This window comes from Procambarus clarkii, chromosome 89 (assembly GCF_040958095.1).
Source record: "Procambarus clarkii isolate CNS0578487 chromosome 89, FALCON_Pclarkii_2.0, whole genome shotgun sequence".
Lineage (NCBI taxonomy): Eukaryota > Metazoa > Arthropoda > Malacostraca > Decapoda > Cambaridae > Procambarus > Procambarus clarkii.
The window spans coordinates 2,965,696-2,981,262 of record NC_091238.1 but is presented as its reverse complement, the minus strand read 5'-3'; the positions used below and the strand labels follow the sequence as shown (position 1 = coordinate 2,981,262).

The 15,567-nt window shown below is 47.2% G+C and overlaps 2 protein-coding genes across 2 annotated transcripts; one reads left to right on the top strand and one right to left on the bottom strand.

Moving 5' to 3' along the window:
• Nucleotides 1–557: 557 nt before the first annotated feature.
• LOC123773251 (uncharacterized) lies at nt 558–956 on the bottom strand. The gene has a single exon (XM_045766866.2). It carries the CDS (start codon nt 954–956, stop codon nt 558–560), a length of 399 nt encoding a protein of 132 aa, XP_045622822.2.
• Nucleotides 957–2,817: 1,861 nt separating this feature from the next.
• On the top strand, nt 2,818–14,854 carry LOC138359091 (serine/arginine repetitive matrix protein 1-like). The gene is made up of 4 exons (XM_069317791.1): nt 2,818–3,965; nt 4,071–5,186; nt 13,436–13,535; nt 14,699–14,854. The coding sequence occupies exons 1-4, from the start codon at nt 2,818–2,820 to the stop codon at nt 14,852–14,854; spliced, it is 2,520 nt and encodes an 839-aa protein (XP_069173892.1).
• The last annotated feature ends 713 nt before the right edge of the window (nt 14,855–15,567 follow it).

Below are 15,567 nucleotides of genomic sequence, written 5' to 3'. Positions count from 1 at the left end.
AACTAAAAAACAAAGGGCTCGCGTTCCGAAAGGGCAATTATGAGGATGAGAAAATTCCTAACAGAAATACCATGGGACACAGAACTCAGAACTAAGACCGTAAAAGACATGATGTACTATGTCACCCAAAAGTGTCAGGAAGCAGTAAACAGGTTTATCCCGGCCCAAAAGGAAAACAAATTAGATGCAAAAGAGGAACCCATGGTTTAATAGGGCATGTATGGAAGCAAAAAAAAAAAAATACACAAAAGGGCGTGGATGATATTCCAAAATAACAGAACACCAGAGAGCAGAGAGAGAGATACCAGAGAACCAGGAATGAGTATCTCAGTGTGAGAAGTGAAGCAGAGAGACAGAATGAAAAGTGAGCACTCTCCTGCTCACTGAGGAGTATCCACATTAACCCATCTTAGGGTAACTCCATACCACGTGTTACTTAACATTTTAGCGAGTGTGTTATAAAGCACAGCATCAAAGACTTTACTTAAGTCAAGATAAAGAATGCCGCAAACCTTTCCATTGTCAACTAATTAAACTATACAGATAAATAACGGCTGTTAAAGTGGTAAACACGAGCGGTCCTTAATAAAGCCACACTGTGAAATCTTGTGTGTTTTCCAACATGATGAGCTCCATCCTAATCTGTGTTGAGCTCCTTCCTGACCCATGTATTGAGCTCCTTCGTGACCCATGTATTGAGCTCCTTCACGACCCATGTGATGAGCTCCTTCGTGACCCATGTATTGAGCTCCTTCACGACCCATGTGATGAGCTCCTTCCTGACCCATGTATTGAGCTCCTTCACGACCCATGTGATGAGCTCCTTCATGACCCATGTGATGAGCTCCTTCCTGACCTATATATTGAACAGCATCCTGACCTTTGTGCTGAGCCCCTTCCTGACCCATGTGTTGAGTGCCCTCCTGACCCATATGTTGAGTTCCCTCCTGACCCATGTATGGAACTCCCTCCCAATCCAACCCGTCCTCACACTAGGCCGGTTAAAGCAGCGGCCGTCCTCTCCAGATGCATTCATTGATTTTAACATACTGTGTATTAGACACTGGTTTGTTCGCATATATAAATTGATGTTATTATACATAAAAATTCTATGTATAGTTAGGCATAGGTTAGGTTAGGTGTTTAGATTCTGTTGGGATTATATGTATTTGAAGAATGTGGGTGAAGTTTTTATAGAATTGTGGTTCGAAGAGAGGACGTGAGCGTAGCATTTATTCTGGAACTGTTCGGACGTCATCAGTTGTGTATCGTTAGTAAACCGCTTTTCATTCGTAAAAAGGGGGTTTGGCGGTTGGATTACCGAGCCTGGATCTTTGTAAGCGAGGACGGGCTGCCTGACCTGTGTTGAGCTTCGTATACACTAGCAGCTCGTCCTCCCATACAAAGATACGTCCTCGCATATGGAACAAATGCTTCATTACAACTTTTGTTTGAACCACAACTCTATAAATGCTTCACTCACGTACTACAAGTAAAAATAATCGCTAATAGAACCTAAACACCTAAGCTAACCAATGCCTAAATATGCAGAGTATATTAATATCTAAAAATATTTATTTATATTTGAGAAAATTCTTATTTTGAATGAACGGCATATTAAAATTGATGAGTACGTTTTAGGGATCGACCCCTGGATAGAATGGATTTGGTCTGAGGACGGGTTGGTGGAAGGATGGAGTCTTCATGGTCACTCGCAGTTCATGCCCCACAGAAGGCTTGTTTGCCAGGTTAGGTTAGGTTCTGTTGGAAATTATTTGTATTTGAAGTACGTGGGACCAGAATATCAACCCATCCCCAAACCAAATCCATTCCATCCAGTACTCGACCCCAAAGATGCATTCATAAATTTTAATATGCTGCTTATTCAAAACAGGAATTTTCTCAAATATAAATTGATTTTATATTATAATATATTAGCACATTGTGCATATTTAGGCGATTCTTAGGTAGAGTTAGGTGTTCAGGCTAACAACTGTCTCCTTGTGCACACATGCAGTAAACCTCGTCCAAGTGTACAAAGCACACTACCTCCGAGTGAACAGAGTGCACACACACACACACACACACACACACACACACACACACACACACACACACACACACACACACACACACACACACACTGCCTCTAGACCACCTCAGTTGCTTGACACATCTCCCTCCACGAGATGAGAAGTGGAGACCACCCCAACCCCTCCCCCTTCCCTTACCAGTCACTAGGCTTTCACTCCACGAAAAAAATATAAAACATTTCATTTTACAAATTTGCTTACAAGTGCCTGGGAGGAGGAGCTGACAATCAGGGCTCTCCCATGAATACTAACCTCACCGGAACGTCGCTCTCCGGTAGGTAAAAAGGCCAATACTTACCCCTTGTCCTCCATGTCTGCCAGTGTTCTCGGGAAAGACGGGGGAGGGGGAGGAATGGCAACTAAGTTGATTAACAAAAACGGAATAAGGAAAAGAGTAAATGTTGTGAATCAGCGTAGGAAAGAGAGCGATAAAACTAGATTGGTGTCCATGGCTAGGCGGCCGGCCCTCATAAAGCGGGGTGAGGCGACCGGCCCTCATAAAGCGGGGTGAGGCGACCGGCCCTCGTAAAGCGGGGTGAGGCGACCGGCCCTCGTAAAGCGGGGTGAGGCGACCGGCCCTCGTAAAGCGGGGTGAGGCGACCGGCCCTCATAAAGCGGGGTGAGGCGACCGGCCCTCATAAAGCGGAGTGAGGCGACCGGCCCTCATAAAGCGGGGTGAGGCGGCCGGCCCTCATAAAGCGGGGTGAGGCGGACGGCCCTCATAATGCGGGGTGAAGAGACCAGTGGAACACCCGCCACAGGAGAGCAAACGGTGGAACACCCGCCACAGGAGAGCAAACGGTGGAACACCCGCCACAGGAGAGCAAACGGTGGAACACCCGCCACAGGAGAGCAAACGGTGGAACACCCGCCACAGGAGAGCAAACGGTGGAACACCCGCCACAGGAGAGCAAACGGTGGAACACCCGCCACAGGAGAGCAAACAGTGGAACACCCGCCACAGGAGAGCAAACGGTGGAACACCCGCCACAGGAGAGCAAACAGTGGAACACCCGCCACAGGAGAGCAAACAGTGGAACACCCGCCACAGGAGAGCAAACAGTGGAACACCCGCCACAGGAGAGCAAACAGTGGAACACCCGCCACAGGAGAGCAAACAGTGGAACACCCGCCACAGGAGAGCAAACAGTGGAACACCCGCCACAGGAGAGCAAACAGTGGAACACCCGCCACAGGAGAGCAAACAGTGGAACACCCGCCACAGGAGAGCAAACAGTGGAACACCCGCCACAGGAGAGCAAACAGTGGAACACCCGCCACAGGAGAGCAAACAGTGGAACACCCGCCACAGGAGAGCAAACAGTGGAACACCCGCCACAGGAGAGCAAACAGTGGAACACCCGCCACAGGAGAGCAAACAGTGGAACACCCGCCACAGGAGAGCAAACAGTGGAACACCCGCCACAGGAGAGCAAACAGTGGAACACCCGCCACAGGAGAGCAAACAGTGGAACACCCGCCACAGGAGAGCAAACAGTGGAAACCCGCCACAGGAGAGCAAACAGTGGAACACCCGCCACAGGAGAGCAAACAGTGGAACACCCGCCACAGGAGAGCAAACAGTGGAACACCCGCCACAGGAGAGCAAACAGTGGAACACCCGCCACAGGAGAGCAAACAGTGGAACACCCGCCACAGGAGAGCAAACAGTGGAAACCCGCCACAGGAGAGCAAACAGTGGAACACCCGCCACAGGAGAGCAAACAGTGGAACACCCGCCACAGGAGAGCAAACAGTGGAACACCCGCCACAGGAGAGCAAACAGTGGAACACCCGCCACAGGAGAGCAAACAGTGGAACACCCGCCACAGGAGAGCAAACAGTGAAACACCCGCCACAGGAGAGCAAACAGTGAAACACCCGCCACAGGAGAGCAAACAGTGGAACACCCGCCACAGGAGAGCAAACAGTGGAACACCCGCCACAGGAGAGCAAACAGTGGAACACCCGCCACAGGAGAGCAAACAGTGGAACACCCGCCACAGGAGAGCAAACAGTGGAACACCCGCCACAGGAGAGCAAACAGTGGAACACCCGCCACAGGAGAGCAAACAGTGGAACACCCGCCACAGGAGAGCAAACAGTGGAACACCCGCCACAGGAGAGCAAACAGTGGAACACCCGCCACAGGAGAGCAAACAGTGGAAACCCGCCACAGGAGAGCAAACAGTGGAACACCCGCCACAGGAGAGCAAACAGTGGAACACCCGCCACAGGAGAGCAAACAGTGGAACACCCGCCACAGGAGAGCAAACAGTGGAAACCCGCCACAGGAGAGCAAACAGTGGAACACCCGCCACAGGAGAGCAAACAGCAGAACACCCGCCACAGGAGAGCAAACAGCAGAACACCCGCCACAGGAGAGCAAACAGCGGAACACCCGCCACAGGAGAGCAAACAGCGGAACACCCGCCACAGGAGAGCAAACAGTGGAACACCCGCCACAGGAGAGCAAACAGTGGAACACCCGCCACAGGAGAGCAAACAGCAGAACACCCGCCACAGGAGAGCAAACAGTGGAACACCCGCCACAGGAGAGCAAACAGCAGAACACCCGCCACATGAGAGCAAACAGCAGAACACCCGCCACAGGAGAGCAAACAGTGGAACATCCGCCACAGGAGAGCAAACAGCAGAACACCCGCCACAGGAGATCAAACAGTTGAACACCCGCCACAGGAGAGCAAACAGCGGAACACCCGCCACAGGAGAGCAAACAGCGGAACACCCGCCACAGGAGAGCAAACAGCGGAACACCCGCCACAGGAGAGCAAACAGCGGAACACCCGCCACAGGAGAGCAAACAGTTGAACACCCGCCACAGGAGAGCAAACAGCGGAACACCCGCCACAGGAGAGCAAACAGCGGAACACCCGCCACAGGAGAGCAAACAGCGGAACACCCGCCACAGGAGAGGAAGCCAAACCTCCGTGTTTACACAGCTACAGAGCGTCCGCAGTGTCTGCTCGCCTATATAAACTTGACACAGACGCAGAAGTCGATACACCTTTTGGGCTATTCGAACAAAAGTTATATTTTGCAGAAGCTGGAAAATAAAAATAAATTTAGCAGGTTTGTTGTTATTGATACTATATAAATTTGCTGCAGCCAAAATTCACTATATATGCTAAATCCACGTGTAAATTAAAATATATTAATAAAACATGCCAGATCGCAATATATACAGTACATGATGTACTACACATTTAAAATACCAAAAATTTAATTCAATTATAATATGCCGTTTTCATACTTGCGTTGTTGGGAGAAAACAGAAAATATTGCTCGATGTTTGCATTTCTGTCAAAAACATTAAACATTTTACTAATAACTTTCAAACTAAAAATTTATGATTATCAGAAAATTTTGGACAAACTTGTAAGATTTCCTAGATTCTCTTTGGTCATATTTTGATGTTATTAGATAATAGTAAAATTAAAAATATTTTTGCTTCTCCTTAATCCATGTAGAGGTGGGAGGGGACTCGTGCATCGCGCTGTACGCTGCCGAAGGCAATGACAGCAGGGGATACTCTCCTCCTGACGGAGGGGTCGTGGGTATATTAAATATTATATATTTATATTTATATATATATAATATATATATAATGAGAGAGAGAGAGTTAGAGTGTAATTAACGCCCAACTATATAATTTACAAATAATAATATATTATTCCATCAACAGCATTGGCGATGATCCCGCCCTAATAATGTACGGTCCCTTTTACGCTAAGACTTGCAAATCTGAATTATACATGATAAGCTTTTTAGAGAATAGAGAATTTATCGGATCAAATAATTATCAACTGTTATGTGTTTAAAACAATAAATAAGGTATATTGGGTAATAGGCTTTGCTAATTGTGAGACACGTTCTGTTAAATTACCAATGATGTTACGTATTTACGTTTAAATAATTATTGTTAAATTATTTGCCCATTTAAAACTAAACTTAAATCAATTATAAATTACTTCTATTTTAATAAAAATTTAATGTTTATAACAAAATTTCATAATATAATTATCAACGTTGATGTTAAAAGCTTAAACAAGAAAAACGTTGATATTATTAGTAATGTTAATAAATAAAACCTAAGTAGCCCTACAGCGACCACACAAAATGAAAGTGGCCCAACATGAACCACACAAGACAAGTAGCCCAACGTGAACCACACAAGATAAGTAGCCCAACATGAACCACACAAGACAAGTAGCCCAACGTGAACCACACAAGATAAGTAGCCCAACATGAACCACACAAGACAAGTAGCCCAACATGAACCACACAAGACAAGTGGCCCAACATGAACCACGCAAGTAGAACCATATCTACAACACAACAAAAGTATAGTCCACACACATACCCTACAAGAGAAATAGCCATACTCTACCACAACAGAAGTAGTCCCACGTCTACTCTACAACAGAAATAGTCCCCATCTAATGATAAGTGCGTTAGAACATAATATACTAATCAATAGAACATAAGAACGCAGACAACTACAGAAGGCCTACATAGGCTCATACGAGGCAGCTCCTATCTATATCCACACAAACCTATTGATACACATATCTAAGCTAACCCCTCTGGGCAAAGCGGAGCAGATGCCTTCGATATGACAACATACCAACCTTAATCACGTTCATCCAAAACGGATTGAACGACCATATTTTGCAAGCTTAGCCCGCTGCGTGCTTTCTAAGGGCCACCATTTCACGCACCGCTTACATGAGACCTTCCTCTCTCTCTCTGTTTCTCTTTTTCCGCCCCAAGATGAACCACTATGGAGTCCTGTGGCATCCACACACTATGTTCAGGTTCCAACTGCGAGGAAAGCTTGGCGGGCGTCCAGCTGGAACGTGGAGCCCGCGCGAGATTATCCTTTAAGTGCATCCGTTGCCAGCATCTTAGCGTGAACGTATTGAAGTACTCTGCTCTCCGGAATTCGTAAGCAAGGTCCTAGGAGGGTCCTTTGTTTGGTTTTGGCGGGAATTTAGTCATTTTTACCCGCTGGCTCCCTGGAGGCGCGCATCTGCGGCTCTGGGATGGCGCTGTTCAGCTTAGTGAAGGATGCTGGAATGTGTCTCACTGTGATACATGTTTGGCGATATTTTTCGCAGGGGAACGACATGCTGTTGTGGAAACTGGAGGGGGGGGGTGTAGTTGTGTTGTTATGCTCCACACTAGCGCTACACTACTGGCATATTAGCGCCACACTACCGTTAAAATAATACGTCCACATTACCGCTGCAATAACGCCACAGTGTGTTAGCACAAAAGTAATGATAACACTTATATCTTTTTGTCATTGTGTTATGTGTTTTTGTGTTATCATTGTGTTGTTGTGTTATCATAGAGTTATCGTACCTTGATTACAGAAGAGAGGGAGTTGTGGTGCAGGAGGCTGTGCCGGGACAGCCGCCCCTGAGAGCACACACACACACACTGCTCCTGCTTGTCCTCTGCTATCATAACACCCCAGACATACAACCCCAGGGTGTATACATGTGTACATGTATAATTCCCCTAACATTGAGAAGACACATTTAGGCATCCGTAACGGTGTCGCCCATACATCTGCTGCCTAGTGAAGAATTTATGAATGCTGTGGCCGAGTGTGGACCAATGAGCGGTCCGGGCTACAGGTAGTTCACTGGAATAGGCCATTATAGTGGCTCAGATAAAAATGATTCCTTCTTGGTCGCATATTTCGAAAGAAATTCCAGGACTTGAAGTAAATATTAACTTAGTCTTTTGCCAGCAATGAGGCAGCAGGTCAACTCTCTTCTGGTAGGTTTAAAGACTAGTATAGACTATTATGGTCTATCTATTGGTGTGCTACTGGTCTAACTATCGGTGAGCTACTGGTCTATGTATCGGCGAGCTACTGGTCTATCTATCGGTGAGCTACTGGTCTATGTATCGGCGAGCTACTGGTCTATGTATCGGCGAGCTACTGGTCTATGTATCGGCGAGCTACTGGTCTATCTATCGGCGAGCTACTGGTCTATCTATCGGCGAGCTACTGGTCTATCTATCGGCGAGCTACTGGTCTATTTATCGGCGAGCTACTGGTCTATTTATCGGCGAGCTACTGGTCTATCTATCGGCGAGCTACTGGTCTATTTATCGGTGAGCTACTGGTCTATCTATCGGTGAGCTACTAAATGTGACGTGTTCGTATTTCTTTACGTAATTCTGGGAAGTTCGTAAGCTTAAATTACACATCTGGGTGGTTTTACTGATGTATTCTCCCCTTCTATGCAGGCCAGATGGCCAGGCTCACCAGGCCAGATGGCCAGGCTCACCAGGCCAGATGGCCAGGCTCACCAGGCCAGATGGCCAGGCTCACCAGGCCAGATGGCCAGGCTCACCAAGCCAGATGGCCAGGCTCACCAGGCCAGATGGCCAGGCTCACCAGGCCAGATGGCCAGGCTCACCAGGCCAGATGGCCAGGCTCACCAGGCCAGATGGCCAGGCTCACCAGGCCAGATGGCCAGGCTCACCAGGCCAGATGGCCAGGCTCACCAGGCCAGATGGCCAGGCTCACCAGGCCAGATGGCCAGGCTCACCAGGCCAGATGGCCAGGCTCACCAGGCCAGATGGCCAGGCTCACCAGGCCAGATGGCCAGGCTCACCAGGCCAGATGGCCAGGCTCACCAGGCCAGATGGCCAGGCTCACCAGGCCAGATTTCCGGCAACCTCCAGCTGTTGTTGTTTAATTTTTGATTAAATACATCTCTATCACACGAGGCCCCTGCTTGAGTAGCTTCCATCAGGGACCTCTCTCTGTCTCAGTAAGATGAGGAGGGGGAGGAGCAGGAGGAGGTGGAGCAGGTGGAGGAGGAGGAGGAGGAGGTGCAAGAGGAGGAGGAAGAGTTAGAGTTAATAGTCATGTTGACTTGGGAAACTAAAGTTACCGTCTTGTTTCCTCATTACGTTAAGTCCTGGGATCCGTTGGAGCGTTTGTCACCCGTTGTGAATGCAACCCGTTGTCAAGGCAACCCCTTATCAAGCAACCCGTTGCCAAGGCAACCCCTTTGTCAAGGCAACCCGTTGTCAAGTCAACCCGTTGTCAAGAAAGGGCAAATGGTGTTAGTATATACACAGAGAAGCGGGATACCTTTCTGTGTGTATATATCCCATGTATTTCTTTGTTATTACTGACGTAAACACAATAAACTTAATTTCACTGAAATTGTATTTACAGAAGAAAATTATACAAGTAAATATACACAAAAACTGCGTGACTGTAAAAAGTTTTATAAACAATGCTTCAGAATTTGATATATGATTTTATCTACTCATATAGTTTTAATTAGTGGTACTTTATGGTGGTGTTACATCCAAACAGTGGTGTTACACTGTCTGTCTCTGCTTCTCTCTGCCTCTGTCAATGTCTGTTCTGTCTGAGAGAAACAGGCAGACATTATCTCTCATAGTAATAGAAGTAACTGTCTAAAGTGTGGGTGGTCGCAAGTGAGAGGAACTCAGTGGTGTGAAATACTAGTATAGTTACCCCTTTACAGCGGTAAAGGGGCGTGGGTTGAGGAACCTTTGACATTCTGGAAGAATCGTCTGTGTTTATGCTAGCATGGGCGAATTATGGATAGCAGGAAGTTTCTGTTTGTTTCCCGAGATCAGTGAATTATTGGTACATATTACTATAAGAAAAAAAATATATTTTCAAACGTTTGTTTTGAAACTATTTAGGTGTGCAGCTGGCAGGCAGTTCCCAAAAAAATCGTCGTGGTTCCCATAGAGTTTTTTAGTGTTTCTTAATAATAAATTTTCTAATTCAAGCGAAGAGGGGACGTGGATGACAAGGGGAGGGATCAAGGGAATAGGGATGAGGGGGCTCAAGGGGGAGATGGGGTGAAAAGTGAGGAAAGAGAGGGAGGAGACCCGGATGCATCCAGGTACCCCTTCTAAATGGAAGGGTTTGAAGGGACTTTCTGTTCGAGGCTGGAGGGGGTGGGTAGAGAGATTAGAAGGGAGGGTTGTGAAAATAGGGGAAGATGAGAGGGAAGAAGAGGAGGAGCACAACATAGTGAAAGAGGTTCTTTCACTATGTCATCAGTTCTTTCACTATAGCTGCTATATCATCAGCTCTTTCCCTATGGCCGCTATATCATCAGTTATTTCACCATGGCTGCTATATCTTCAATTATTTCACTACGGTGGTATGTCATTAGTTCTTTCACTATGGCCGCTATATAGCATCAGTTCTTTCACCATCACATTGCTTCCTTCCCTTTGGCAACAATATTATGAGTTCTTTCACTATGGCCGATATATCATCAGTTCCTTCACTATGGCCATTATATCATCAGTTCTTTCACTATGGCTGCTATATCATCAATTCTTTCACTGTGGCTGCTATATCATTACTTCTTTCACTATGGCATTACTTCTTGCACTCAGGAATTTCTTCAATTTAAGAAAAAAAAAGACTCGGTGTTTACCGACACAGAAGCACGTACTGAACTCCGACACAGAAGCACGTACTGAACTCCGACACAGAAGCACGTATTGAACTCCGACACAGAAGGCCGCACTGAACTCCGACACAGAAGCACGTGCTAAACTTCGACACAGAAAGAAGCACGTACTGAACTCCGACACAAGACAAATACTTCTCCTTAAGCGACAAGTTAAGAAGTATTAAAACAGTAATTAAGACATAAACAAGCTCAAACTACTATGTTATTACATATGTCTAGAGAAGAAATTAAATTGGTCGTCAGGGGTCAACCATCGTGAATATATTTGCTGAACGGAAGCCGACTGTGGTAAAAGGAGGAAGGGGGGAGGAGTGTCCCAGCCCCGTCTATGATAGTCCCCTACCACGCATCAGTCCCCCGGCAAAGTTGGGTGAGGCACGTCATCCACGCGAGTAAAACAGAGTTGTTCCAAAAGTTCAACTGAGCGTCGCTTTGAAACTTCCTCGCATATAATTGTCATGTAAATTTGACATTTAGATGCAAAATCATTTTCCAGCTTTACCTGGATGATGTAACAGTCTGGGTGAAAAGGTTCCGTTTTAAGCGTGCTCGTACCAACAGGGGTTTGTGCCGGGCTAAAAATGTCGAGGGTGTCGGGAGGCGCTGTGAGGCTCAGCGGGGGCGGAACCACCCTCGTGTTTACGCAAGGAATAACGTCGGCAGCGTCATAAGAATGTTAATATGTTCTAAAAGCCGGGATGCCCTGTGCCAGCACCCGCCTCCACACTGGAAATTATACAGAGCGCTCTGCTTTCTCCTTAGATATGTTATGTATGTATATATATATGTATGTATGAGTGTGTGTGCGTGGGTACACATGTGTGACGTGTACTCACCTAATTGTGCTTGCGGGGGTTGAGCTCTGGCTCTTTGGTCCCGCCTCTCAACAGGTGTACAGGTTCCTGAGCCTATTGGGCTCTATCATATCTACACTTGAAACTGTGTATAGAGTCAGCCTCCACCACATCACTCCCTAATTCATTCCATTTACTAACTACTCTGACACTGAAATAGTTCTTTCTAATGTGTGTGTGGTTCTTTTGGATACTCTCTCTCTCTCTCTCTCTCTCTCTCTCTCTCTCTCTCTCTCTCTCTCAACCCCCTCCACCGAGCGGCAGTTGAGGAACAAACACACAACATAATTGGCCCATAACTTGAGGAACGTTGGCGGTCTCTGTGCTTCAACACCACAGCTGCGTCCCCTCCTCTGGTAACCTGCTCTATCCTGCGTCCCCTCCTCTGGTAACCTGCTCTATCCTGCGTCCCCTCCTCCGATAACCTGCTCTATCCTGCGTCCCCTCCTCTGGTAACCTGCTCTATCCTGCGTCCCCTCCTCCGATAACCTGCTCTATCCTGCGTCCCCTCCTCTGGTAACCTGCTCTATCCTGCGTCCCCTCCTCCGATAACCTGCTCTATCCTGCGTCCCCTCCTCTGGTAACCTGCTCTATCCTGCGTCCCCTCCTCTGGTAACCTGCTCTATCCGGCGTCCCCTCCTCTGATAACCTGCTCTATCCTGCGTCCCCTCCTCTGGTAACCTGCTCTATCCTGCGTCCCCTCCTCTGATAATCTGCTCTATCCTGCGTCCTCTCAGTGATACAATGCATGAAAAAGTGGACCAATCCCTAAAACAAAAGAGAGAGACCGTAAATGCGGGTGAAACCATGAGGTTATCTTGAGATGGTTGCAGGAGTTAGCGTCCCCGGCGAGGGAGAAATAAGGGAGAAACTCCTGAAATAGGGAAGCTCCCCATACCCTGGGGTAGCGGGACCTTAGCCTGAATACTCTCCCACTGACCATTTGTGTGTTAGGTCGCCCGGTAATGTGGTTACCTCGGCCGTCACCATGTAACGACCCAGTTATTGACAGGAAGTGAACACTCTCACCTGGCTTTGTGTGCTGGCTGCCAGCTGGGTGCTGGCTGCCAGCTGGGTGCTGGCAGTCAGTTGGGTGCTGGCAGCCAGTTGGGTGCTGGCAGCCAGCTGGGTGCTCCTGGTACTATGGTGTGTAACTGGACGGGTCTGCAAATGTTGTACAGACGGGCCAACGACAACGGCCGCCCTCCCAAACCAACAGATGGAGGTCCGGAAGGCCAGTTGCAAGAGTAATCCCTACCTCCACCAACAGACTGGGAGACCCCAAGAGGCCAAAACCAACAGGTACCCTCCCTACGCCACCAACAGACAAGGGGGGGGGGCAGAGGCATACGCTAAGGGGCCCCCTCCCCATTAACACTACGCTGCTCCCATGAATATATTATAGCATTAAAGAAGACCTCTCTAGTAGGTAATAAACTGTTCAGATCTCACGTCTAGCTGTTCCTTTACTTGTGCCTCTAGAACTGAGCTTTACCTCCTGGACTTGAGAATGGTCCAGGACGGACCGAAACGTCGTCGTCCCTTCACTTTCTAGTGTGTGGTTTGGTCAACATATTTCAGCCACGTTATTGTGACTCCTCGTCTGCTTTTAGCTCCTGGAACCCAGATTACTCCCCTCCCACTTATCTACATGACACAGCTTTATATACAACATAATCTATACACATATCCACAACTAGTTACAATCAGTTTAGTCAAGGCACAAGTCAAGCAGTTGGATGTCACTAAGTGAAGATCACCACATAACACTGGTTCACGAGGCAACTTAAGACTGGCTATAAAGTTATGAACATGGGGGGTGGTGAGGCTACATAACCAGAGGGGGGGGTATAATATTTCAGTGTGGACATCAGTAACACAAGTCGAAGTCCTCTCTCCTGCCTTCAGAAAACTAGGTCCGAACAGGACTGACAACGTATAAACTCTTCGCTAAATTCGGCAGTGTCCACAATGACTGGAAAAGTGACAAAGTCAATTACTCTACGGAAGTATTAGTCCACAATGACTTAACAAATGGCAAAGTCAATTACTCGTCTTCAAACGTTAGAGTTACAATGTCTGGGAATGTGGCAGAGTCAGAATCTCCTCTCAGAAGTCTAAGTCCACAACCCAGGAATTTAACTAAGTTCAAAAACCACGAAAAGTCCACAAACTCCTCACCAGAGGCTGTCCACACAAGCACGATAATGACAATGTTCCCAAACGGCTCAAACACGAGTATAAGTGACTTACTACAAGGTTACAAATATAAAATAGTGAAAACACTATGATAAACTGATCTGCAACAATAATCCTCCTTCTTACATCTGGTAAGAAGTTATCTTGAGATGATTTCGGGGCTTAGCGTCCCCGCGGCCCGGTCCTCGACCAGGCCTTCTTTTTGTTACACAACCCCAGGAAACAGCCCGTAGCAGCTGTCTAACTCCCAGGTACCTATTTACTGCTAGGTGAACAGAGCATCAGGGTGAAAGAAACTCTGCCCATTTGTTTCCACCTCCACCGGGTACTGAACCCGGAACCTCAGGACTATGAATCCGAAGCGCTGTTCTCTTAGCTGTTAGGCCCTTTTAAGAAACCTATATATATTATTTATTAAACCTAGAGCAGGACATAAACACGTGTGTCCTGCTCCCTTACCCAGAGACCATGTCATATATTGGGAAAATCAGGGAAATCTAAGAACATAAACCTTGCTCCTTATGAAATTTGAAGAAAAAGGTCAAAGACAAAGTCATTTGCGAAAAACTCTTGAAGAAAGCGAACAGAAACTGTGCCTCAAGCTGATGCTTTTACTCCTCCCAGCATCCATGGAAGATTTCTCCGAGTACGAGAGAGAGAGAGAGAGAGAGAGAGAGAGAGAGAGAGAGAGAGAGAGAGAGAGAAAGAGAGAATATGACTGAGCATGTGCGGACGTGTGCGACTGAGCAGGTGATGAGTGGGATCTGGTACTGTATCTTATTGAGCACGAGCTGCACCGGTCTTGAATGTAAATATTGCTAAATAATGTATTCGTTATTCGCTAGTTAATGACAGTGGTGTTAACCCCTGGGGTGAGTTGCCCGAGGCGTGAGCAGCACCCACAACAGAGAAAGGATGTTCATCAAGGAGGTTCTGAACCCCGGTATAGTTATAAAACACTTGGAGGGAATATGAGAACAAGGAGCTGGAATATATGAACACTTAGCTGTGATATGAGGCCAAGAAGCTGGGGTATGAAGCCAAGGAGCTGGGATATGAGGCCAAGGAGCTGGGATATAAAGCCAAGGAGCTGGGATATGAGGCCAAGGAGCTGGGATATAAAGCCAAGGAGCTGGGATATGAGGCCAAGGCGCTGGGACATGAAGACAAGGAGCTGGGTTAACTGGACGGAGAGAATCAATATTGCCTAACCACTTAGGCCATCGGGGATCGAGCACCGACCTGCGAGAAGCGTGACCAGACTACGTCAAGAACCAACGCGCCTTTTCACCTTCTCACCTGGCCACCATCTCTGACTGTGTCCCAGCTGTGGATAGCGAGGGTCAACTGGACGCGCACCGGTAATTGTTTGCCCCTGTTCACCCAGCAATAATTGGGGACCTGGTTGTAACTCCATTAGTGGGTGGTGCTCCAAGGAATGTTAGTAGGGTAAAGCTTAAGGTAAAGTATGGGAAGAACAACCTCCAAGCCCTTCAACAAGAGTCAGATGATATATATGCCTGTACCGGGTTCGAATCCTTCAGGGGTCGAGAGGTTTCTGATGCACATTGGCTTGGGGACTATTCAAGCTCGACGCACACTGAGAAATAAATACACTCATTTATAAAAATAATAAATGAAAAATAGTAAATAAAACAAATCAAACAAAAAAGGCCAGTGGAAAAGAATATTAACCCGTGTTTGTTTACAAGCACTGATGCTGTGTTTGCGGTTTTCAGAGATACCCGCTAATTGGGTCGTTCGAGTAGGGCAGGTATTGTTTGTGTACATTTGGTGGTGAGCTGACGAAGGCTTGTTAGTATTAACAGTAGAACTACTTTAGTCTCCCCAATTAGTGGCGTCTTTAATTCAAAATTATATTGTTCTTCTTTAGTG

Excerpts from the sequence above, each read along its gene's own strand:
- LOC123773251 (XM_045766866.2), bottom strand. The coding sequence starts at position 956 with ATGGGTCAGGAGGGAACTCAACATATGGGTCAGGAGGGCACTCAACAC.
- LOC138359091 (XM_069317791.1), top strand. The coding sequence starts at position 2,818 with ATGCGGGGTGAAGAGACCAGTGGAACACCCGCCACAGGAGAGCAAACG. Across the intron at positions 5,187-13,435 it reads AATAAAAATAAATTTAGCAG|TGTCCACAATGACTGGAAAA; the intron begins GTTTGTTGTTAT and ends TAAATTCGGCAG. Across the intron at positions 13,536-14,698 it reads TCAATTACTCGTCTTCAAAC|CTGGGGTATGAAGCCAAGGA; the intron begins GTTAGAGTTACA and ends GAGGCCAAGAAG.